We start from the raw sequence: 25,589 nt of genomic DNA, 5'->3' as shown, positions 1-25,589 counted from the left end.
CTTGCCAAGGGACATGTAAGAAAATATTAACATTGCTGTATGTATACTTTTGACCCAGCACATTTTCAGTAGACCCATAATAAATTCATAAAAGAAGCAAACTTCATGAATGTTTTTTGTGACCAACAAGTATGTGCTCCAATCTATCACAAAAAAATAAGAGTTGTAGAAAAGGGACAAGCGGCAGAAAATGGATGAATGGAAAATAACTAACCCAATTTTTCTTGTAAAAAACAATTGTTGCAACTAACTCAACTACAATTACAACAGTACTAAGGCCACACTCAAAACTACACTATAGGATTAAAGTCATACCAATGACCCAAATAGGCAAGATACTTCACCAATGTATTATACAAGGTTATTGTCACAATGTTATGCCGATAAAGTCATAATATCGCAACATTATTTTACAAAAGCAGTGAAGTTGTCACGTTGTGTAAATGGTAAATAACAACAAACTACAATGATTTGCAAATCCTTTTCAACGTATATTCAATTGAATAGACCGCAAAGACAAGATATTTAACGTTCTAACTGGAAAACTTTATTTTTTTGCAAGTATTAGCTCATTTGGAATTTGATGCCTGCAACATGTTTCAAAAAAGCTGGCACAAGTGGCAACAAAGACTGAGAAAGTTGAGGAATGCTCATCAAACACTTATTTGGAACATCCCACAGGTGAACAGGCTAATTGGGAACAGGTGGGTGCCATGATTGGGTATAAAAGCAGCTTCCATGAAATGCCCAGTCATTCACAAACAAGGACGGGGCGAGGGTCACCACTTTGTCAACAAATGCCTGAGCAAATTGTTTAAGAACAACATTTCTCAACCAGCTATTGCAAGGAATTTAGGGATTTCACCATCTACGCTCTGTAATATCGTCAAAAGGTTCAGAGAATCTGGAGAAATCACTGCATGTAAGCGATTATATTACAGATTATCCCTCAGGCTGTACTGTATCAAAAAGCGACTCAGTGTGTAAAGGATTTCGCCACATGGGCCCAGGAACACTTCAGAAAACCACTGTCGGTAACTACAGTTGGTCGCTACATCTGTAAGTGCAAGTTAAAACCCCTATGCAAAGCCAAAGCCATTTATCAACAACACCCAGAAACGCCGCCGGCTTCGCTGGGCCCGAGCTCATCTAAGATGGACTGATGCAAAGGGGAAGAGTGTTCTGTGGTCTGACGCGTCCACATTTCAAATTGTTTTTGGAAACTGTGGGCGTTGTGTCCTCCGGACCAAAGAGGAAAAGAGCCATCCGGATTGTTACAGGCGCAAAATTGAAAAGCCAGCATCTGGGTTACATCCCTATTCTCACAATAATATGACTTTAATACAAGAACAAACCCATAATACAATTGAAAAAAACTAGTCCAACTACGATGTTATTTTTGTCATAGTATTATGACTTTCCTTGACTAATTTTCACAAATGTTGCTGATAAAACTTTTAAACTTGTAACATCATGACTATTACATCACAAACTTTATTCTTATGAAGTCATGATTTTTTGCAAAGCAACTTCTCATAACATTACACAGTGTTTCCCATAAACTGCCAAGATACCTGTGGCGGTGGGGGCGTGGCTATGGGCGTGGTCACCATGACATCATGGAGTAATTTGCATAATTTACTACAATGATATGATTTTCTCTAAAAAGGCTCAAAAAATGTATACTTACTAATTAATAATAACAGTTTTGTTTTAAACGTCCATCCATCCATCCATTTTACAATATAATTACAACACTTTATGTACATATTTATATACAGATTTGAACAATAAGTTATTCCCTGAAATATATTTATTAATTGTGGTTCTTACAAAAAATATATCTTATAAAATATAAAAGCTAAAATGTCTCTTAAAGCTCTGCCCCTTTAATTAGTGCATACTAAATCATTTAACTTTAGCCTACTACTACAACCATATTATTTACCAGCAACATAAAGTGAAACAGAGGCAGAGGTGTCCTGCCACAGTCAGTAACAAATAAACAGAAAACAGTAGTGGTCAAATACAAATAAGGCAACAAGAGAAGTATCCTACACTTCTCTTTTGTAAAGTAAATCTGAACAGCCTATATGGGCATCTACATCAACTATATGATTTGCCTGAGAAGCTGGACAGGACAAAAAAAAATAAAATAATTTTTTTATTTTTTTTATTTGTGGCGGACGTAATTCTTTCGTGGCGGGCCGCCACAAATAAATGAATGTGTGGGAAACACTGATTACAACTTTTTAAGAATGTGTTTGCGTAACAGTATGACATGTTTCCTTTCTTGAGCGTGGCCTGAATACTGTATTAAGTTCTACCTTTGTTTGTCCAAAGGGTGTCGAGTGAAGCTTTTGGTTATCATGTAACCGTGGGAAGAGACACAGGCGGCTGCTGGACTTCATGGAACTCGTTCCTTTTCAGCACCACACTTAAAAGCAACCGGTGCGTTCACTGACACCTGTGCATTTACACAGGGTATAACTGATAAATGCATTAAATATTACATTAATATTACATGTAATATGTTTTTGCTTTCCTTTAGAGCGTTTTGTTGTTGCCATATAGTCCTTCATCATACCAAGGGTTCTACTGTTTTAGTCGGGTATACAAGTAGGAAAACATTAGGATGGTGTAGTTCACAGTGAACCACACTCATAAACACTTATAGCAACTAGATGAGGCAATTCCCGAAGGAATTGCGTGTGAATGCTCCAATGCTGACGCTCAACTGAAATCCTGGAATTTTTTTAGAACTGTTGAAGTAGAGCACACAATTCCCAAACAAGGCTGAATATTTAGAAGTTGGAACGGTTTGAATCAGATGAAAAATGTGGGAGTTGTGGAACTTTGAAGAATCCTATTGATTGCAATGGGAAAAGCGGGAATTTTTTTGAAAATGGTGAAAAAAACTTGAATGTGCTGAAGGAGTTGAAATGGTTGGTGTTGGAATTTTTTTAATCGGTCGAGAAATGTTGAAGTAGTAACATGTTGAATTGAAAAATGGTATTATGGAATTTCGGGAAAATCTGGAATTTTTCCAGTTGAAAAAACAACTTCGTTTTTTGTCCTGATTAAGAAGAATGTTTTGACGGTGGAACGAGTAGTCGCCAGAAAAAAGGGTGGAAATAAGGCTTTGGAAAACCAGGAATTCTGGAAAATCCTGGAATTTTTTTGAACTCGGAAAAAAGTAGTTTAAATTTCCAGGATGGTGTTGAAGGTGGAATGGTTTGAATAGGTTGAAAAATGTGGGAATGGTGGAAGTTTGAAAAATGGCCAATTCATTTTGAATGGGAAAAATGTCCCGGAAAACCTGGAATTCTGGGAATTTGTCAAGGGAAAACCTGTGATTCCGGAAATAGGCTGAACAGTTGGAAGTTGGAACGGTTTGAATTGGATAAAAAAATGTGGGAGTTGTGGAACTTTGAAAACCTTTTTTTTGAAAATGGTAAAAAAACAAACAAATTTGAATGGTCTGAATGGGTTGAAATGGTTGGTGTTGGAATTTTTTTAATCGGACAAGAAACGTTGAAGTAGTAACATGTTGAATTGAGAAATGGTATTATGGAATTCCTGGAATTTCGGAAAAACTGGGAATCTTTCCAGTTCAAAAAACAACTTTGTTTTTTGTCCTGATTAAGAGGAATGTTTTGACGGTTGAAATGCGTTGAAAAATGTGGGAGGAGTAGTCCCCAGAAAAAAAGGGAGAAAATAGAGCTTTGGAAAACCAGGAATTCTGGAAAATCCTGGAATTTTTTTACACTTGGAAAAAAAGGTAGTTTAAATTTCAAGGATGAGTGGAATATGTTGAAGGTAGAATGGTTTGAATTGGTTGAAAATGTGGAAATGGAGGAAGTTTGAAAAATGGCCAATTTATTTTGAATGGGAAAAATGTCCCGGAAAACCTGGAATTCTGGGATTTTTTGGAATTTGTCAAGGGAAAGCCTGCGATTCCAGAAATAGGCCGAACAGTTTGAAGTTGGAACGGTTTGAATCGGATGAAAAATGTGGAAGGTAGAGCGCCAAAATCTGTAGAAGAAGAAGTTTAACTAGATGAGGCAATTCCTGAAGGAACTGCGTGTGAATGCTCCAATGCTGAAGTTGAACTGAAATCCTGGAATTTTTTTTAGAATTGTTGAAGTAGAGCACACAATTCCCAAACAGGCTGATGATTTAGAAGTTGGAACGGTTTGAATCAGATGAAAAATGTGGGAGTTGTGGAACTTTGAAAAAGGTCCCATTGGTTTCAATGGGAATTTCCCAAAAATCTGGGAATTTCGGGAAAAGCGGGAATTTTTTTGAAAATGGTGAAAAAAACTTGAATGGGTTGAAATGGTTGGTGTTGGAATTGTTTTAAATCGGTCGAGAAACGTTGAAGTAGGAGCATGTTGAATTGAAAAATGGTATTATAGAATTTCGGGAAAATCGGGAATTTTACCAGCTCAAAAAAACAACTTTGTTTTTTGTCCTGATTAAGAGGAATGTTTTGATGGTGGAACGGTTGAAATGCGTAGAAAAATGTGGAAGGAGTAGTCGCCAGAAAAAAGGGTGGAAATAAGGCTTTGGAAAACCAGGAATTCTGGAAAATCCTGGAATTTTTTTGAACTCTGAAAAAAAGTTAGTTTAAATTTCCAGGATGGTGTTGAAGGTGGAATGATTTGAATAGGTTGAAAAATGTGGAAATGGTGGAAGTTTAGAAAATGTCCAATGCATTTTGAATGGGAAAAATGTCCCGGAAAACCTGGAATTCCGGGAATTTTCCAACGGAAAGCCTGCAATTCCGGAAATAGGCTGAACGGTTTGAACGGTCTGAGGTTGGAACAGTTTGAATAAAAAAAAAAAAATGTGGGAGTTGTGGAACTTTGAAAAATGTCCCATTGATTTTAATGGTAATTTTCAAAAAATCTGGGAATTTCGGGAAAAGCGGGAATTTTTTGGAAAATGGTAAAAAAAAAACTTGAATGGGTTGAAATGGTTGGTGTTGATATTTTTTAAAATCGGACAAGAAACGTTGAAGTAGTAAAATGTTGAATTGAGAAATGGTGTTACGGAATTTTGGGAAAACTGGGAATTTTTCCAGTTCAAAAAACAACTTTGTTTTTTGTCCTGATTAAGAGGAATGTTTTGATGGTGGAACAGTTGAAATGCGTTGAAAAATGTGGAGGGAGTAGTCACCAGAAAAAAGGGAGAAAATAGAGCTTTGGAAAACCAGGAATTCTGGAAAATCCTGGAATTTTTTTGAATTTGGAAAATTGGTAGTTTAAATTTCCAGGATGGTGAAATGTGTTGAAGTTGGAACAGTTTGAATCAGATGAAAAATGTGGGGGTTGTGGAACTTTGATTTCAATGGGAATTTCCAAAAAATCTGGGAATTTCGGGAAAAGCGGGATTTTTTTTGGAAAAAGGTAATAAAAAAATAACTTGAATGGTCTGAATGAGTTGAAATGGTTGGTGTTAGAATTTTTAAAATCGGACAAGAAATTTAGTAGTAAAATGTTGAATTGAGAAATAATGGTATTACGGAATTCCTGGAAAACTGGAAATTTTTCCAGCTCAAAAAACAACTTTGTTTTTTGTCCTGATTAAGAGGAATGTTTTGACCATAAAACGGTTGAAATGCATAGAAAAATGTGCACAGAAAAAAAGGGAGGAAATAGAGCTTTGAGAAACCAGGAATTCTGGAAAATCCTGGAATTTTTTTGAACTTGGTTGAAAAATGTGGATGTTTGAAAAATGGCCAATTCATTTTGAATGGGGAAAAATGTCCCGGAAAACCTGGAATTCTGGGAATTTTTGGAATCTCTTTTGAACTTGGAATTTCTGGAAAAATAGGAATTCTGGAAAATCCTGGAATTTTTTTTTAACTTGGAAAAAAAGGTAGTTTAAATTTCCAGGATGAGTGGAATATGTTGAATGGTTTGAATCGGTTGAAAAATGTGGAAATGGTAGAAGTTTGAAAAATGGCCAATTTATTTTGAATGGGAAAAATGTCCCGGAAAACCTGGAATTCTGGGAATTTTTGGAATTTGTCAAGGGAAAGCCCGCGATTCCCGAATAGGCTGAACAGATTGGAGTTGGAACGCTTTGAATCGGGTGAAAAATGTGGAAGGTGGAGCGCGCCAAAATCTGTAGAAGAAGAAGATGAATTTTGTTGTAGAAAATAATATTAGGAAGGAAAAACTAGCACATGAAATTATGAGAGCAAAAAAATCCAAGCATATTTTGGAACCATTTATTGAGGTCCGGATAAAGAGTATAAATCACACTACCAAGTCTTAGCTTAGGAAATAAATTGTATTTACAAGAAAGTCGTATCCACATACGTCGTCGGGCTCAAATAAAAACAAGACAGTAAATGATATAAATAAGTTCTATGGAAAATAAAACTCATCTTACAAAAAAATATATGCAATTTCTGTATACATTTCGTCACGTTGGTGCTAATAACATCTATTTATGCTGTACAGTTTTGGTAGATCATTTACAGATGCGTCTAAAAAGGGCGTGTGGACAACAGAAGGTGTGGAAGGAAGCGTGTTGGTGGCTCGTACCGTCAGGAGGCGCCCAGGCACTGACACGCGGGTCACGTGACGCGACCCCCGCCGTACATTCGCTAGACAAACGGGAGGCGGAGCTACTCGGCTTACATTCTCCGCCTACGTTGGGGGGTACTCCTGTTCGACGAGAAAGAAGGAGCGGAGACAGGAAGCGGGACGTTCATATCAGGCAGTCTTTGTGCGTCTTGAGCTGCGCCTGAGGGTCCTGATGCGGCGCCTCGGCCTTGGCCTTGGCTCCCTTGAAGGGCACCAGTGTTCGACGGTCGCCGGGCTTGGCGGAGGCCGCGCCCCCTTGGTGGTGGTGGTGGTGGTGGTGGGTGTGGTGGTGCGTCTTGAAGGAGAGCGCCACAGTCTGATGGGCCTCCGTGGGCTTGAAGAGGTCGAAGGTGATGAGCGTCCGTGCGGCGGGGGGAGGGGCCGGGTTGGGCCGCTTCCTCGGCTCCTCCTTTTTCCTGACCTGAGCGTTGGCGGCGGGCTTCAGCGGTCCCGTCTTGGCGTCCTCCCTCTCCCTGCCCGCGCACTTCAGCGGCGTCCCCGGCCCCGCCGCCGCCCCGCCCTTCTCCTTCTTGTGTTTGTCCCGCGTCTCGTCACGGGCCCCCGCCACCGGACCCGAGACCCCGTGCTCCTTGTCCTTCTTGGGGTGAGACTTTTCCTCCCTCGGGGGTTTCACGCCACCTTTGTCCTTTTCCTTGCCTTTGTGCTTCCTGTCTTTACTCCGCTCCTTCTCCCCCCTGCCCTTGTCCTTGTCCTTCTTGACGTCAGCCTCTTTTGGACTCTTCCTCTGCGGCCGCTCCTCCTCCTGGTGCTCCTCCTTCCTGACGAAGGAAGCACTTTCCTGGGCGGAGTCCTCACCGCCTCTTTGCTGGCTGTCACTCTCCTCTTCAGGCTTGGCAAACTCCAGATGGTCCTTCTCCTTCTTCACCTCCTCCAGTTCCGCTGCACACTCCTCCTCCTCCTCCTCCTCCCAGGGCAATGACGGAAGCTCTTTACTCCTCACGACGTCCTCCTCCTGCTTCATCACAGTCCGCAAGGCGTGGTCACACTCCTCTTTGATGCGCAGCGTGACGTCGCACGTCTTGGCCTTGTCCGCGTCCTCGCGCTGGTGGTACTGCTGGAGTCGTATGTGCCAAGCCAGGCTGCAGACGGCCGACACCGTCTTGAACTGGTGCACCACCCCCCGGGGGATGAAGTAGACGTCGTCGTGGTAGAGCTGGATGCGAGCGTAGCGGATGCCCTCCCTCCTCAGCTGGTTCAGCTTGGCGTCGTCGATCCACTGCACGCACTGGACACCAGAAGGACACGTCAATGACCCGGGACGACTTTTTCAGTCAAAAAAAGGCGCCCAAACTTGGCCCACCTGAGACAGCGGCGGCTCGTGGAGGTCCAGCTGCATCCTCATGACCACCTCTGGGAAGTCGGCGGCGTGAAAGCACACCACGTCTTTGGTGATGCGCGCGGGCGTGTCGCTGCTGGAACACAAAGCAGCCGTGAAAACCACACTGCAAAAAAGTCAGTGTTCAAAAACAAGAACAAAAAATACAAAAATGAGAGGTATTTTACGGAGCCCCTAAAGGGATATGGGGGGGTATTTATAATTTATTTTTATATAATTTTATTTTATTAAGTTATAAAAAAAATTTAAATGTATATATATATTTTTTTAAACATGTATCTCGTGCACAGGAGAAACTTTTTATAAAGTTATTAAAACATTTTTTTTTAAATGTATAATTTTTTTTTTTAGACATGTATCTCGTGCGCAGGAGAAACTTTTTATAAAGTTTTTTTTTTTTTTAAATATAATTTTTATTTATTTATTTTTTTTTAGACATGTATTTTGTGCGCATGAGAAAGTTTCTTGTGCACATGAGATACATGTCTAAAAAAAAAAAAATAATAATAATTATAATTATAAAAAAATGTTTTTCCCCCCATGTCCCTTTAGGGGCTCCGTAGTATTTTATTTGAACTAAGGAAAATTATCTGCCAATAGAACAAGAAAATTCGGCTTGTTAAGACTTACCAAAACAAGTCAAATTAGCTAACCTCAATGAACCCAAAAATACCTTAAAATAAGTATATTCTCACTAATAACAAGTGCACTTTTCTTGGTAGAAAAAAAAGAGGGGTATTTTACGGAGCCCCTAAAGGGACATGGGGAAAAAAACATTTATAATTGTTTTTTTTTTTACACATGTATCTCGTGCGCACAATACATTTTTTTATTTTTTTTAAATACATTTTTTAGACATTATCTCGTGCGCACGAGAAACTTTTTATAAAGTTATTAAAAAAATGTTTTCTAAATGTATAATTTTTTTTTTTAGACATGTATCTTGTGCGCAGGAGAAACTTTTTAGTTACTTTTTTTAGACATGTATTTTGTGCGCACGAGAAAGTTTCTTGTGCACATGACATACATGTCTAAAAAATAAAATAAATAAGTATAAAAAAAAATGTTTTCCCCATGTCCCTTAAGGGGCTTCGTAGTATTTTACTTGAACTAAGGAAAATTATCTGCCAATAGAACAAGAAAATTTGGCTTCTTAAGACTTACCAAAACAAGTCAAATTAGCTAACCTCAATGAACCCAAAAATACCTTAAAATAAGTATATCTCACTAATAACAAGTGCACTTTTCTTGCTAGAAAAAAAAGAGGGGTATTTTACGGAGCCCGTAAAGGGACATGGGGAAAAAAACATTTATATATATATTTTTTTATACATGTAGCTCGTGCGCACGAGAAACTTTTTATAAATTATATTAAAAAAAAATATTTAAATTTTTTTTAAATACATTTTTTAGACATGTATCTCGTGCGCACAAGAAACTTTTTATAAAGTTATTAAAAAAAAAAAAGTATATAATTAAAAAAAATTTTTTTTTTTAGACATGTATCTCGTGCGCACGAGAAAGTTTCTCGTGTACACGGGATACATGTCTAAAAGAAAACAAAAAAAACATTTTTTTTTTTACATGTATCTCCTGCGCACGAGATACGTGTCTAAAAAAACAAATAATAATAATAATAATTATAAAAAAAATGTTTTTCCCCCATGTCCCTTTAGGGGCTCCGTAGTATTTTATTTGAACTAAGGAAAATTATCTGCCAATAGAACAAGAAAATTTGGCTTCTTAAGACTTACCAAAACAAGTCAAATTAGCTAACCTCAATGAACCCAAAAATACCTTAAAATAAGTATATTCTCACTAATAACAAGTGCACTTTTCTTGGTAGAAAAAAAGGGGGGTATTTTACAAAGCCCCTAAAGGGACATGGGGAAAAAAACATTTATAATTGTTTTTTTTTATACATGTATCTCGTGCGCACGATAAACTTTTTATAAATTATATTTAAAAAAAAAATTTTTTTTTTTAATACATTTTTTAGACATGTATCTCGTGCGCACGAGAAACTTTTTATAAAGTTATTAAAAAAAATGTTTTTTAAATGTATAATTTTTTTTTTAGACATGTATCTCGTGCGCAGGAGAAACTTTTTATAGTTATTTTAAAAAAAAATTATATTTTTTTTTTTTTTTAGACATGTATTTTGTGTGCACGAGAAAGTTTCTTGTGCACATGACATACATGTCTAAAAAATAAAATAAATAAGTATAAAAAAAAAAAGTTTTCCCCATGTCCCTTTAGGGGCTCCGTAGTATTTTATTTGAACTAAGGAAAATTATCTGCCAATAGAACAAGAAAATTTGGCTTCTTAAGACTTACCAAAACAAGTCAAATTAGCTAACCTCAATGAACCCAAAAATACCTTAAAATAAGTATATTCTCACTAATAACAAGTGCACTTTTCTTGGTAGAAAAAAAGGGGGGTATTTTACAGAGCCCCTAAAGGGACATGGGGAAAAAAACATTTATAATTGTTTTTTTTTATACATGTATCTCGTGCGCACGATAAACTTTTTATAAATTATATTAAAAAAAAAAATTTTTTTTTTTAATACATTTTTTAGACATGTATCTCGTGCGCACGAGAAACTTTTTATAAAGTTATTAAAAAAAATGTTTTTTAAATGTATAATTTTTTTTTTAGACATGTATCTCGTGCGCAGGAGAAACTTTTTATAGTTATTTTAAAAAAAAATTATAATTTTTTTTTTTTTTAGACATGTATTTTGTGTGCACGAGAAAGTTTCTTGTGCACATGACATACATGTCTAAAAAATAAAATAAATAAGTATAAAAAAAAAAAGTTTTCCCCATGTCCCTTTAGGGGCTTCGTAGTATTTTACTTGAACTAAGGAAAATTATCTGCCAATAGAACAAGAAAATTTGGCTTCTTAAGACTTACCAAAACAAGTCAAATTAGCTAACCTCAATGAACCCAAAAATACCTTAAAATAAGTATATTCTCACTAATAACAAGTGCACTTTTCTTGGTAGAAAAAAAGGGGGGTATTTTACAGAGCCCCTAAAGGGACATGGGGAAAAAAACATTTATAATTGGTTTTTTTTATACATGTATCTCGTGCGCACGATAAACTTTTTATAAATTATATTTTTAAAAAAAATTGTTTTTTTTAATACATTTTTTAGACATGTATCTCGTGCGCACGAGAAACTTTTTATAAAGTTATTAAAAAAATGTTTTTTAAATGTCTAATTTTTTTTTTAGACATGTATCTCGTGCGCAGGAGAAACTTTTTATAGTTATTTTAAAAAAAAATTATAATTTTTTTTTTTTTTAGACATGTATTTTGTGTGCACGAGAAAGTTTCTTGTGCACATGAGATACATGTCTAAAAAATAAAATAAATAAGTATAAAAAAAAATGTTTTCCCCATGTCCCTTTAGGGGCTTCGTAGTATTTTACTTGAACTAAGGAAAATTATCTGCCAATAGAACAAGAAAATTTGGCTTCTTAAGACTTACCAAAACAAGTCAAATTAGCTAACCTCAATGAACCCAAAAATACCTTAAAATAAGTATATTCTCACTAATAACAAGTGCACTTTTCTTGGTAAAAAAAATAAAAGAGACCTTTTTTCTCAATATGTTGAAAAATATTCGTAAATATATTTTTCATTTCATGCTTGAAATAAGAAATTATTATTTTGAAAAAGCAGTTTTATACTTGTGAGTGTTGATGACACAGCTTTGCAACAGTTGATATTCTAGTTTCAAGCATGTTTTACTCAATATAGCTCATCAAATCTCAGCAACAAGCTGTAATATCTTACTGAGATCATTTAGGACCAAAACCATTAAAACAAGTAAAACATTCTAACATAAAATCTGCTTAGTGAGAAGAATGATCTTATCAGACAGAAAATAAGCAAATATCACCCTTATTTGAGATATTTCATCTTACTTAGATTTCAGTTTTTGCAGTGTACGAATAGCCAGCGAGCACAAACTAAATGTATTTTTTAAGATTTAAAAAATTGTGCAAACACATTTCCTTTATATTTTTCCAAAAGCAGTGAAGTTGCCACGTTGTGTAAATGGTAAATAAAAAGAGAATACAACGATTTGCAAATCCTTTTCAACTTATATTCAATTGAATAGACCGCAAAGACAACATATTTCATGTTCACACTGATAAACTTAATTTTTTTGTGCATTTTTACCACTGTGTTACATGGCCTTTCCTTTTATCAACACTCAGTAAAGGTTTGGGAACTGAGGAGACACATTTTGGAAGTGGAATTATTTCCCATTCTTGCTTGACGTACAGCTTAAGTTGTTCAACAGTCTCCCTTCTCATATTTTAGCCTTCATATTGCACCAATGGGAGACAGGTCTGGACTACAGACAGGCCAGTCTAGTACCTGCACTCTTTTACTATGAAGCCACGCTGTTGTAACACGTGGCTTGGCATTGTCTTGCTGAAATAAGCAGGGGCGTCCATGGTAACGTTGCTTGGATGGCAACATATGTTGCTCCAAAACCTGTATGTACCTTTCAGCATTAATGGTGCCTTCACAGATGTGTAAGTTACCCATGTCTTGGACACTAATACACCCCCATACCATCACACATGCTGGCTTTTACACTTGGCGCCTAGAACAATCTGAGCAGTTATTTTCCTCTTCAGTCCGGACGACACGACGGCCACAGTTTCCAAAAACAATTTGAAATGTGGACTCGTCAGACCACAGAACACTTTTCCACTTTGCATCAGTCCATCTTAGATGAGCTCGGGTCCAGCGAAGCCGGCAGCGTTTCTGGGTGTTGTTGATAAATGGCTTTGGCTTTGCATAGTAGAGTTTTAACTTGCACTTACAGATGTAGCGACCAACTGTAGTTACGGACAGTGGTTTTCTGAAGTGTTCCTGAGCCCATGTGGTGATATCCTTTACACACTGATGTCGCTTTATTATGCAGTACAGCCTGAGGGATGGAAGGTCCGTAATATCATGGCTTACGTGCAGTGATTTCTCCAGATCCTCTCAACCTTTTGATGATATTACGGAGCGTAGATGGTGAAATCCCTAAATTCCTTGCAATAGCTGGTTGATAAATGTTGTTCTTAAACAATTTGCTCAGGCATTTGTTGACAAAGTGGTGACCCTCGCCCCGTCCTTGTTTGTGAACGACTGAGCATTTCATGGAATCTACTTTTATACCCAATCATGGCACCCACCTGTTCCCAATTAGCCCGTTCACCTGTGGGATGTTCCAAATAAGTGTTTGATGAGCATTCCTCAACCTTCTCACTCTTTTTTGCCACTTGTGCCAGCTTTTTTTTAAACATGTTGCAGGCATCAAATTCCAAATGAGCTAATATTTGCAAAAAATAACAAAGTTTCTCAGTGTGAACATGAAATATCTTGTCTTTGCAGTCCATTCAATTGAATATAAGTTAAAAAGGATTTGTTGTATTCTCTTTTTATTTACCATTTACACAACGTGACAACTTCACTGCTTTTGGGGTTTGTCGTATTTAAATGTGGAAAAATATAAACATAACGTATCATTAAAAAGTACATAAGCATTGTAGTTTACACAAAAAATTTAAATATGCTATTGATTATTATAGTAATCGGGTAATCTATCAATTAGTTTGTTGGATTAATCACGTAATGGGTTAAAACACACTTTATTCATGTGTATTAGGGAAAATAGAAACAATATTGTTCCGGTTGCCATGAAGTTCATCACCTTCTAATTGACCTTACATTTACCTTCCGTTGAGACAGAAGGTGGCCAACTTCTTGTACTTGTTATTTACCTTCTATTCAACTTTCACTTTATCTTACCTTCTATTTTGTTTGACCTTTTATGCCATCTGGATTTTTATAAACGAATAATCCAAGAAACATAATATAAATAGATGATTTTTTTTAGGGATGATAATATCGGCCGATAAATGCGTTAAAATGTAATATCGGAAATTATCGGTATCGGTTTTTTATTACCTGTATCGTTTTTTGTTGTTTTTTTTAAAAATTAAATCAACATAAAAAACACAAGATACACTCACAATTAGTGCACTAACTCAAAAAAACCTCCCTCCCCCATTTCTTTCTGTTATCAATATTCTGGTTCCTACATTATATATCAATATATATCAATACAGTCTGCAAGGGATACAGTCCGTAAGCACACATGATTGCGCGTGCTGCTGCTCCACTAATAGTACTAACCTTTAACACTTAATTTTACTCATTTTCATTAATTACTCATTTCTATGTAACTGTTTTTATATTGTTTTACTTTCTTTTTTATTCAAGAAAATGTTTTTAATTTAGTTATCTTATTTTATTATTTTTTTAAAAAAGTACCTTATCTTCACCATACCTGGTTGTCCAAATTAGGCATAATAATGTGTTAATTCCACGACTGCATATATCGGTTGATATCGGTATCGGTAATTAAAGAGTTGGACAATATCGGATATCGGCAAAAAGCCATTATCGGACATCCCTACTTTTTTTCTCCTCAAACTGTTCAATTTTAATCGTTGCCGTCCCAAATATGTTACAATATTCCATAAATAAAAAAACTATATTTTCCACACAAAATTAAATCAAATATTTTAAGGCCGATATCGATTATTTTAGTAGTCGTGTAACCTATTGATTATTTTGTCCGATTAATCAGACAAAACCCGCTTTATAGCATACATTTTTAGGGAAAATAGATGAAAATCAAATTTTCTGCTTCTTTCTAACGCACATCCAGAATGAAATTGACCTTTTGATGTGTTCATTGAGGGGGGAAAAAAGATGTCCGCCACCACACAGATCACAGCACTCACACCCACACAACCGCTCTGAAGTGCGGAAACGATGTCCGCATATTTAATTCCAGGCACTTTCACTTTCACTTTTAATAGTTCATCCATTTTGTCATTAAACTGTCATCAATCTAAGTGACGATATAAAGCTAAGCTTTTTTTATTCATCGATGAATCGTTGGAGCCTCACTATATTACACACCCCGAAAGCAGTGAAGTTGTCACGTTGTGTTAATGGTAAATAATAACAGAATACATATATATTCAATTGAATAAATAGACTGCAAACACAAGATATTTAACGTTGGAACTGTTGTTTTTTGCAAATATTAGCTCATGTTTCAAACAGGTTTCAAAAAAGCTGGCACAAGCGGCAAAAAAGACTGATACAGTTGAGGAATGCCCATCAAAACACTTATTTGGAACATCCCACGGGTGAACGGGCTAATAGGGAACAGGTGGGTGCCATGATTGGGTATAAAAGCAGCTTCCATGAAATGCTCAGTCATTCACAAACAAGGACGGGGCGAGGGTCACCACTTTGTCAACAAATGCCTGAGCAAATTGTTTAAGAACAACATTTATCAACCAGCTATTGCAAGGAATTTATGGATTTCACCATCTACGCTCCGTAATATCATCAAAAGGTTCAGGGAATCTGGAGTAATCACTGCACGTAAGCCATGATATTACAAACCTTCGATCCCTGCGTCGAAAAGCGACATCGGTGTGTAAAGGATATCACCACATGGGCTCAGGAACACTTCAGAAAACCACTGTCAGTAACTACAGTTGGTCGCTACATCTGTCAGAGCAAGTTAAAACTCTATTATGCAAAGCCACAGCCATTTATCAACAACACCCAGAAACGCCGCCGGCTTTGTTGGGCCCGAGCTCATCAAAGATGGACTGATGCAAAGTGGAAAAGTGTTCTGACGAGTCCACATTTCAAATTGTTTTTGGAAACTGTGGACGTCGTGTCTTGTCCTCCAGAACCATCCGGATTGTTCTAGGCGCAAAGTGTAAAAGCCAGCATGTGTGATAGTATGGGGGTGTATTAGTGCCCAAGACATGGGTAACTTACACGTCTGTGAAGGCACCATTAATGCTGAAAGGTACATACAGCTTTTGGAGCAATCCAAACAACGTTATCATGGACGCCCCTGCTTATTTCAGCAAGACAATGCCAAGCCACGTCTTACAACAGCGTGGCTTCATAGTAAAAGAGTGCGGGTACTAGACTGGCCTGCCTGTAGTCCAGACCTGTCTCCCATTGGTGCAATATGAAGGCTAAAATATGAGAAGGGAGACTGTTGAACAACTTAAGCTGTACATCAAGCAAGAATGGGAAAGAATTCCACTTCAAAAACGCGTCTCCTCAGTTCCCAAATGTTTACTGAGTGTTGTTAAAAGGAAAGGCCATGTAACACAGTGGTTTTGGGTTTTTGTATATGAAAAGTATATCTTTATTCTCAATATATTCGACAAAAATAAATACAGGTTAATAAACTAAATAATTGATAGCATATCAACACAAAAATGAATATTTTTTAGCAAAAGAGTGTACTCACTCCTCTCCGCAGCGTACGGCCTTCAGCACGCCAACCGCGGCGGTGGTCTGCCTCTCGAAGCCCTGACCGATGTGATCGGCGTGGGCTCTCGTTCGGTCCTCGAACAGCATCTCCCTGGGCTCGCTGGCCCGAGGCAGGTACTGCAGGTTCTTGATCTCGTTGGTGGACCTGCCGTGTGACAGCGGGGTCATTGAGCGCCCGTGTGGGACGTCCCTTCAGCCCCGTGGAGTAAAACCCACCTTTTTCTCTTGAAGGGAGACTTGGGCATCTCGGCCATGGGGATCATCTGCTCGCCGGGTCTGACCCACATGATGGGGCCGTCGTCGCTCTCCGTGGGGCTCTGGAGCCTCAGACTGGAGAAGGTTCCCCAGGGCAGGGTCCGCTGCAGGAACGACCAGCAAGTAAGGCGACGACTCAAACATATCCGGGTAAGGACATCAAGGACGTATTCCTATTTGCAATGCTGACCCATGCTAGAGATGTTGAAGTGTGATGACAATCAACCATTTACCAAGAAAAATGAACTGTAAAACATACACAGAGAATGTCTGCAACTTTGTCGTAATGACAAACAGTACAATAATGCCATCCAGTGTCTAATTCTAAGTCTGTATAGTATAAAACAAGAAAAACATCAATCATATGTCAAGTACCATGTTATATGACTCCGGGGTGAATGGTTGAAAAATGAGAAAAATTTAGCATGTTAACAGTTAACATGTTTCATATACCAAGTTATATCATTAGGATGCACAGCGGTGAAATTAGCTTGAAAAAATGTGTAAAATTAGCCCAAAATGTTAGTACGCGACTCAAAATATGTTAGCATATGTCAAGTCAACATGTCAGTAAAACAAGTCTGGGATAATCCGGCCATCCCTTTTCTACCGCTCGTTACCAATGGTTATAAAAAAAATGCGCAAAAAAAGTTAGCATGCTCATGTTAGCATGCTACCAGTTAGCATGTGTCGCGTACCAAATTATAGGATTCTGAAGATTGCAAGTACCATTGATTAAAAATCATAAACTCACAAGTTGATTTAAGGTTATTGTGAAAAAAATAAGCCTCGAAAAATTGCAACTTGTGGCACAACTTTTTGAAAAATTAGCCCAAAATGTTAGCATGCGACTCTAAACAAGTTAGCGTATGTCAAGTCAACATGTCAGTACAACAACTCTGGGATAATCTATAAATCCCTTTTCTACCGCTCGTTCCTAACGGTTATAAAATCATCAAAAAAGTTGGCATGCCGATGTTAGCATGTTAGCATGCTACCAGCTAGCATGTGTCACGTACCAAATGATATGACTCTGAGGTCATTTAAATCCTGTGCTAAGATTGCAAGTACCATTGATTAAAAATCATAAACTCGAAAAAAATAAGCCTGGAAAATGTGCAACTTTTGGCACAACTTTCTGAAAAAGCAAGTGCGAATTAGCCCAAAATGTTAGCATGCGACTCTAAACAAGTTAGCATATGTCAAGTCAACATGTCAGTAAAACAACTCTGGGATAATCCATCCCTTTTTCTACCACTTGTCCCTAACGGTTATAAAATCATCAAAAAAAATTAGCATGCCAATGTTAGCATGTTAGCATGCTACCAGTTAGCATGTGTCACGTACCAAATGATATGACTCTGAGGTCATTTAAATCCTGTGCTAAGAGTGCAAGTACCATTGATTAAAAATCATAAACTCGAAAAAAATAAGCCTGGAAAATGTGCAACTTTTGGCACAACTTTCTGAAAAAGCAAGTGCGAATTAGCCCAAAATGTTATCATGCAACTCTAAACAAGTTAGCATATGTCAAGTCAACATGTCAGTACAACAACTCTGGGATAATCCATCCCTTTTCTACTGCTCGTTCCTAACAGTTATAAAATCAGCAAAAAGTTAGCATGCCCATGTTAGCATGCTACCAGTTAGCATGTGTCACGTACCAAATGATATGACTCTGAGGTCATTTAAATCCTGTGCTAAGATTGCAAGTACCATTGATTAAAAATCATAAACTCGGAAAAAAATAAGCCTGGAAAAGTTGCAAGTTTTGGCACAACTTTCTGAAAAAGCGACTGCAAATTAGCCCAAAATGTTAGCATGCGACTCTAATCAAGTTAGCATATGTCAAGTCAACATGCCAGTAAAACAACTCAGGGATCTTCCATCCCTTTTTCTACCACTTGTCCCTAACGGTTATAAAATCAGCAAAAAAAATTAGCATGCCGATGTTAGCATGCTACCAGTTAGCATGTGTCACGTACCAAATTATATGACTCTGAGGTCATTTAAACCCTGTGCTAAGATTGCAAGTACCATTGATTAAAAATCAAACTCAAGTTGATTTAAGGTTATTGTGGAAAAAATAAGCCTGGAAAAATTGCAACTTTTGACACAACTTTTTGAAAAATTAGCCCAAAATGTTAGCATGCGACTCTAAACAAGTTAGCATATGTCAAGTCAACATGTCAGTAAAACAACTCTGGGATAATCTATAAATCCCTTTTCTACCGCTCGTTCCTAACGGTTATAAAATCAGCAAAAAAGTTAGCATGCCCATGTTAGCATGCTACCAGTTAGCATGTGTCACGTACCAAATGATATGACTCTGAGGTCGTTTAAATCCTGTGCTAAGATTGCAAGTACCATTGATTAAAAATCATAAACTCGAAAAAAATAAGCCTGGAAAATTTGCAACTTTTGGCACAACTTTCTGAAAAAGCAAGTGCGAATTAGCCCAAAATGTTAGCATGCGACTATAAACATGTTAGCACATGTCAAGTCAACATGTCAGTAAAACAACTCAGGGATCTTCCATCCCTTTTTCTACCACTTGTCCCTAACGGTTATAAAATCAGCAAAAAAAATTAGCAAGCCGATGTTAGCATGCTACCAGTTAGCATGTGTCTCGTACCAAATTATATAACTCTGAGGTCATTTAAATCCTGTGCTAAGATTGCAAGTACCATTGATTAAAAATCAAACTCAAGTTGATTCAAGGTTACTGTGAAAAAAATAAGCCTGGAAAAATTGCAACTTTTGGCACATCTTTTTGAAAAATTAGCCCAAAATGTTAGCATGCGACTCTAAACAAGTTAGCATATGTCAAATCAACATGTCAGTAAAACAACTCTGGGATAATCCATCCCTTTTTCTACCACTTGTCCCTAACGGTTATAAAATCATCAAAAAAAATTAGCATGCCAATGTTAGCATGTTAGCATGCTACCAGTTAGCATGTGTCACGTACCAAATGATATGACTCTGAGGTCATTTAAATCCTGTGCTAAGAGTGCAAGTACCATTGATTAAGAATCATAAACTCGAAAAAAATAAGCCTGGAAAATGTGCAACTTTTGGCACAACTTTCTGAAAAAGCAAGTGCGAATTAGCCCAAAATGTTAGCATGCGACTATAAACATGTTAGCACATGTCAAGTCAACATGTCAGTACAACAACTCTGGGATAATCCATCCCTTTTCTACTGCTCGTTCCTAACAGTTATAAAATCAGCAAAAAAGTTAGCATGCCCATGTTAGCATGCTACCAGTTAGCATGTGTCTCGTACCAAATGATATGACTCTGAGGTCATTTAAATCCTGTGCTAAGAGTGCAAGTACCATTGGTTAAAAATCATAAACTCGAAAAAAAATAAGCCTTGAAACATTGCAACTTTTGGCACAACTTTTTGAAAAATTAGCCCAAAATGTTAGCATGTGACTCTAAACAAGTTAGCATATGTCAAGTCAACATGTCAGTACAACAACTCTGGGATAATCTATAAATCCCCTTTCTACCACTTGTCCCTAACGGTTATAAAATCTGCAAAAAAAGTTAGCATGTTAGCATGCTACCAGTTAGCATGTGTCACCAAATGATATGACTCTGAGGTCATTTAAATCCTGTGCTAAGATTGCAAGTACCATTGATTAAAAATCATAAACTCGAAAAAAATAAGCCTGGAAAATTTGCAACTTTTGGCACAACTTTTTGAAAAATTAGCCCAAAATGTTAGCATGCGACTCTAAACAAGTTAGCATATGTCAAGTCAACATGTCAGTAAAACAACTCTGGGATAATCTATAAATCCCTTTTCTACCGCTCGTTCCTAACGGTTATAAAATCAGCAAAAAAGTTAGCATGCCGATGTTAGCATGCTACCAGCTAGCATGTGTCTCGTACCAAATGATATGACTCTGAGGTCATTTAAATCCTGTGCTAAGATTGCAAGTACCATTGATTAAAAATCAAACTCAAGTTGATTTAAGGTTACTGTGAAAAAAATAAGCCTGGAAAAATTGCAACTTTTGGCACAACTTTTTGAAAAAATAGCCCAAAATGTTAGCATGCGACTCTAATCAAGTTAGCATATGTCAAGTCAACATGCCAGTAAAACAACTCAGGGATCTTCCGCCCCTTTTTCTACCACTTGTCCCTAACGGTTATAAAATCAGCAAAAAAAATTAGCATGCCGATGTTAGCATGCTACCAGTTAGCATGTGTCACGTACCAAATTATATGACTCTGAGGTCATTTAAACCCTGTGCTAAGATTGCAAGTACCATTGATTAAAAATCAAACTCAAGTTGATTTAAGGTTATTGTGAAAAAAATAAGCCTCGAAAAATTGCAAATCTTGGCACAACTTTTTGAAAAATTAGCCCAAAATGTTAGCATGCGACTCTAAACAAGTTAGCACATGTCAAGTCAACATGTCAGTAAAACAACTCTGGGATAATCTATAAATCCCTTTTCTACCGCTCGTTCCTAACGGTTATAAAATCAGCAAAAAAGTTAGCATGCCGATGTTAGCATGCTACCAGTTAGCATGTGTCTCGTACTAAATGATATGACTCTGAGGTCATTTAAATCCTGTGCTAAGATTGCAAGTACCATTGATTAAAAATCATAAACTCGAAAAAAATAAGCCTGGAAAATTTGCAACTTTTGGCACAACTTTCTGAAAAAGCAAGTGCGAATTAGCCCAAAATGTTAGCATGCGACTATAAACATGTTAGCACGTGTCAAGTCAACATGTCAGTACAACAACTCTGGGATAATCCATCCCTTTTCTACTGCTCGTTCCTAACAGTTATAAAATTAGCAAAAAAGTTAGCATGCCAATGTTAGCATGTTAGCATGCTACCAGTTAGCATGTGTCTCGTACCAAATGATATGACTCTGAGGTCATTTAAATCCCGTGCTAAGATTGCAAGTACCATTGATTAAAAATCATAAACTCGGAAAAAAATAAGCCTGGAAACGTTGCAACTTTTGGCACAACTTTTTGAAAAATTAGCCCAAAATGTTAGCATGCGACTCTAAACAAGTTAGCACATGTCAAGTCAACATGTCAGTAAAACAACTCTGGGATAATCTATAAATCCCCTTTCCACCACTTGTCCCTAACGGTTGGTTATAAAATCTGCAAAAAAAGTTAGCATGCCGATGTTAGCATGCTACCAGTTAGCATGTGTCTCGTACCAAATGATATGACTCTGAGGTCATTTAAATCCTGTGCTAAGATTGCAAGTACCATTGATTAAAAATCATAAACTCGAAAAAAATAAGCCTGGAAAATTTGCAACTTTCTGAAAAAGCAAGTGCGAATTAGCCCAAAATGTTAGCATGCGACTATAAACATGTTAGCACATGTCAAGTCAACATGTCAGTACAACAACTCTAGGATAATCCATCCCTTTTCTACTGCTCGTTTCTAACAGTTATAAAATCAGCAAAAAAGTTAGCATGCTGATGTTAGCATTCTACCAGCTAGCATGTGTCTCGTACCAAATGATATGACTCTGAGGTCATTTAAATCCTGTGCTAAGATTGCAAGTACCATTGATTAAAAATCATAAACTCGAAAAAAATAAGCCTGGAAAATGTGCAACTTTTGGCACAACTTTCTGAAAAAGCAGGTGCGAATTAGCCCAAAATGTTAGCATGCGACTATAAACATGTTAGCACATGTCAAGTCAACATGTCAGTACAACAACTCTGGGATAATCCATCCCTTTTCTACTGCTCGTTTCTAACAGTTATAAAATCAGCAAAAAAGTTAGCATGCTGATGTTAGCATTCTACCAGCTAGCATGTGTCTCGTACCAAATGATATGACTCTGAGGTCATTTAAATCCTGTGCTAACATTGCAAGTACCATTGGTTAAAAATCATAAACTCGAAAAAAAATAAGCCTGGAAAATGTGCAACTTTTGGCACAACTTTCTGAGAAAGTGACTGCAAATTGGAAGTAATTTAGGCTGCAATAAGAGCCCGCAAAATCCTGTAGGAAGTGCCAAACCAGCAGATTGTGTTGACGGCAAGACGGACATGACTACCTCCAGAAAGGGAGACTCCTCCAACATGCTGATGAACTCGGGGAAGAAGTCGCCGACCTCCTCGTCCACGGCTCCCACCAGACTGACTTGCCGCATGGCCCCGGCCCGGTACGTTCCCTGGGAGTACGTGCGCTTCACCTGCAAGCAGAGGACACGTGTAAGCGAGACATAAAGCCAACGTCATTTATAGATCACAACCTGAAGTGCATCAAACGAGGCGCTCCACACTCCTAACTGCAGTACATGTAGGGAGGATGTTTGATAAGAAATGATCGAGTTCGAGCCTCTTATTGAACCGATTCCTTATCGATCCAGATAGGTTGTTGTATATGGAAAAAAACACAATATTTGATTTAACAAAAGCTCACTTTTATTTTATAAGAAATAAATAAAATAAAATAAATAAATAAATATTGACTGTTACCCCCCTAAGAAAAAAAATATATATATATTGACTGTTGTTACCCAAAGTATATTAAGTGGGATTTTTCAGAAAAACAAATATATACCAGTGTTTCCCATAAACTGCCAAGATACCTGTGGCGGTGGGGGCGTGGCTATGGGCGTGGTCACCATGACATCATCGAGTAATTTGCATAATTTACTACAATGATTTGATTTTCTCTAAAAAGGCTCAAAAAATGTATACTTACTAATTAATAATAACAGTTTTGTTTTAAACGTCCATCCATCCATTTTACAATATAAATACAACACTTTATGTACATATTTATATACAGATTTGAACAATAAGTTATTCACTGAAATATATTTATTAATTGTGGTTCTTACAAAAAATATATCTTATATAAAAGCTAAAATGTTTCAAAGCTCTGCCCCTTTAATTAGTGCATACTAAATAATTTAACTTTAGCCTACTACAGGGGTCGGCAACCTTTACCACTCAAAGAGCCATTTTGGCAAGTTTCACAAATTAAAGAAAGTAATGGGAGCCACAAAAAAAATTTAAAATGAAAAACACCGCATACAAAGCTTTAATGCTTTGTGCTATGTTAACCAGGGGTCTCCGACACACGTACCGGCACGCACTTTAATGTGGAAATTTGGTGTTAGTGCAGCCCACGAGTTTTGAATGAATGGCACTTGATAGCGTCACACTTGCCAACCCTCTCATTTTTCCCGGGAGACTCCCGAATATCAGAGCGTGATGACACTGCATTTGGCGCCCTCTACAGTCTGCCCTAACAGTGTACCTGCTCGACCACACGTAGAATGCAATTTCAGCTTGCTCACGTAAGTGACAGCAAGGCTACTACTTCAGCAGCCACACATCTTACACTGACGGTACCAATACCCAGAATCCCATGCAGCCCTAACTCTTCCGCTCAACCAGCGCACGGAGAGGGGGGGGGGGGGGTTGATGTGTGGGGGGATTTGGTGGTAGCGGGGGTGTATAATGTAGACCGGAAGAGTTAGGGCTGCATGGGATTCTGGGTAATGGTTGTGTTGTGTTTATGTTGTGTTACGGTGGGATGTTCTCCAGAAATGTGTTTTTCATTCTTTTTTGGTGTGGGTTCACAGTGTGGCGCATATTTGTAACATAACAATGTTAAAGTTGTTTGATACGGCTACCGTCAGTGTAAGCTGTGTGGCTGATGAGTAAGTATGCTTTGCTGTCCCCTGTGTGTGCAAGTAATAACAACATGCAACATGTGGCTGGACTGGCACGCTGTATGTAAATGCTATAAAGGACAATTACTGCAGTGCAATTAGAGCACGCCCTTTATTTAGTAATTAGAGTATAAATAGGATTATTGTTTCCCTGGTAGTAATCTATGAGAGACACTGAGATCCATAATTCTCCTGGGAAAATCGGGGGAGCCGGCACGTATGTAGCTGAGCCGCATCAGAGTGGTCAAGGAGCCGCATGCGGCTCCGGAGCCGCGGGTTGCCGACCCCTGGCCTACTACTACAACCATATTATTTACCAGCAACATAAAGTGAAACAGAGGCAGAGGTGTCCTGCCACAGTCAGTAACAAATAAACAGAAAACAGTAGTGGTGGTAGATAGACACAGAGCTTCATCAAACATCTGATCCACTGAACAAAGAGCTCCAAAAATCTTGAACTTTAGACTGCCATCAGTTTTACTCCCTACACTTAACCATGTGTTTCCTACTGCCTGCAGACTTTGCACCCTTTGTTATATACACATGTTGTGTTGCTAATATAAATACATTTAATAAAGTCAAATACAAATAAGGCAACAAGAAAAGTATCCTACACTTCTCTTTTGTAAAGTAAATCTGAACAGCCGATATGGGCATCTACATCAACTATATGATTTGCCTGAGAAGCTGGAGAGGACAAAAAATAAAACAATTTTTTTTATTTTTTTATTTTTTTTATTTAAAAAAAAAAATTTTTTTTAATTTGTGGCGGACGTAATTCTTTCGTGGCGGGCCGCCACAAATAAATGAATGTGTGGGAAACCCTGTATACATCCATCCATCCAACCATTTTCTACCGCTTATTCCCTTCGGGGTTGCGGGGGGCACTGGAGCCTATCTCAGCTACAATCGGGCGGAAGGCGGGGTACACCCTGGACAAGTCGCCACCTCATCGCAGGGCCAACAAATATACAGTAAACAAATATATACAGTAACACAAAAACAACCTGTCTCTGTGATCACTATAGGTGAATAATAATAATAATAATAATATAGTGTCAAATAAAATCAGTCCCTTGGGCACAAAACTGAAAATAATACAGCTATCCAAAAAGTGCACTTCTGCTGCTATTGGAACATACTAACTACACACACAGGCAGACAGCTAACAAACAATCCAAGACGTCTAATAAAGTTCCAAAGCAGATTAATCCATTTAGGCTCCTTATTGTTGTTGATCTTGCTTTGTCTTTTCCTATTTTTACTTTTGTCTTGCACTG

The 25,589-nt window shown here is 37.6% G+C and overlaps 1 protein-coding gene across 2 annotated transcripts in view; it reads right to left on the bottom strand.

The window, feature by feature from the left end:
• Positions 1-6,239: 6,239 nt before the first annotated feature.
• The window catches only part of LOC133647070 (lysine-specific demethylase RSBN1L-like), a 37,180-nt gene continuing 17,830 nt past the window's right edge, over positions 6,240-25,589 (bottom strand). Inside the window, exons 4-8 of one of the 2 annotated variants that reach the window (XM_062043131.1) lie at positions 22,678-22,815; positions 16,578-16,720; positions 16,339-16,506; positions 7,921-8,032; positions 6,240-7,845 (exon numbers count right to left, since the gene is read on the bottom strand). In XM_062043131.1, coding sequence (XP_061899115.1) covers positions 6,724-7,845; positions 7,921-8,032; positions 16,339-16,506; positions 16,578-16,720; positions 22,678-22,815 — 1,683 coding nt within the window. In that variant the 3' untranslated portion in view covers positions 6,240-6,723. The remainder of the gene's footprint in view (positions 7,846-7,920; positions 8,033-16,338; positions 16,507-16,577; positions 16,721-22,677; positions 22,816-25,589) is intronic. The other variant, XM_062043132.1, reaches the window with a different exon arrangement.

The sequence above is a fragment of the Entelurus aequoreus genome, linkage group LG03 (genome assembly GCF_033978785.1).
Source record: "Entelurus aequoreus isolate RoL-2023_Sb linkage group LG03, RoL_Eaeq_v1.1, whole genome shotgun sequence".
Taxonomy (NCBI): domain Eukaryota; kingdom Metazoa; phylum Chordata; class Actinopteri; order Syngnathiformes; family Syngnathidae; genus Entelurus; species Entelurus aequoreus.
The sequence above is the reverse complement of the archived record's forward strand: the minus strand, read 5'-3'. Positions and strand labels throughout refer to the sequence as shown.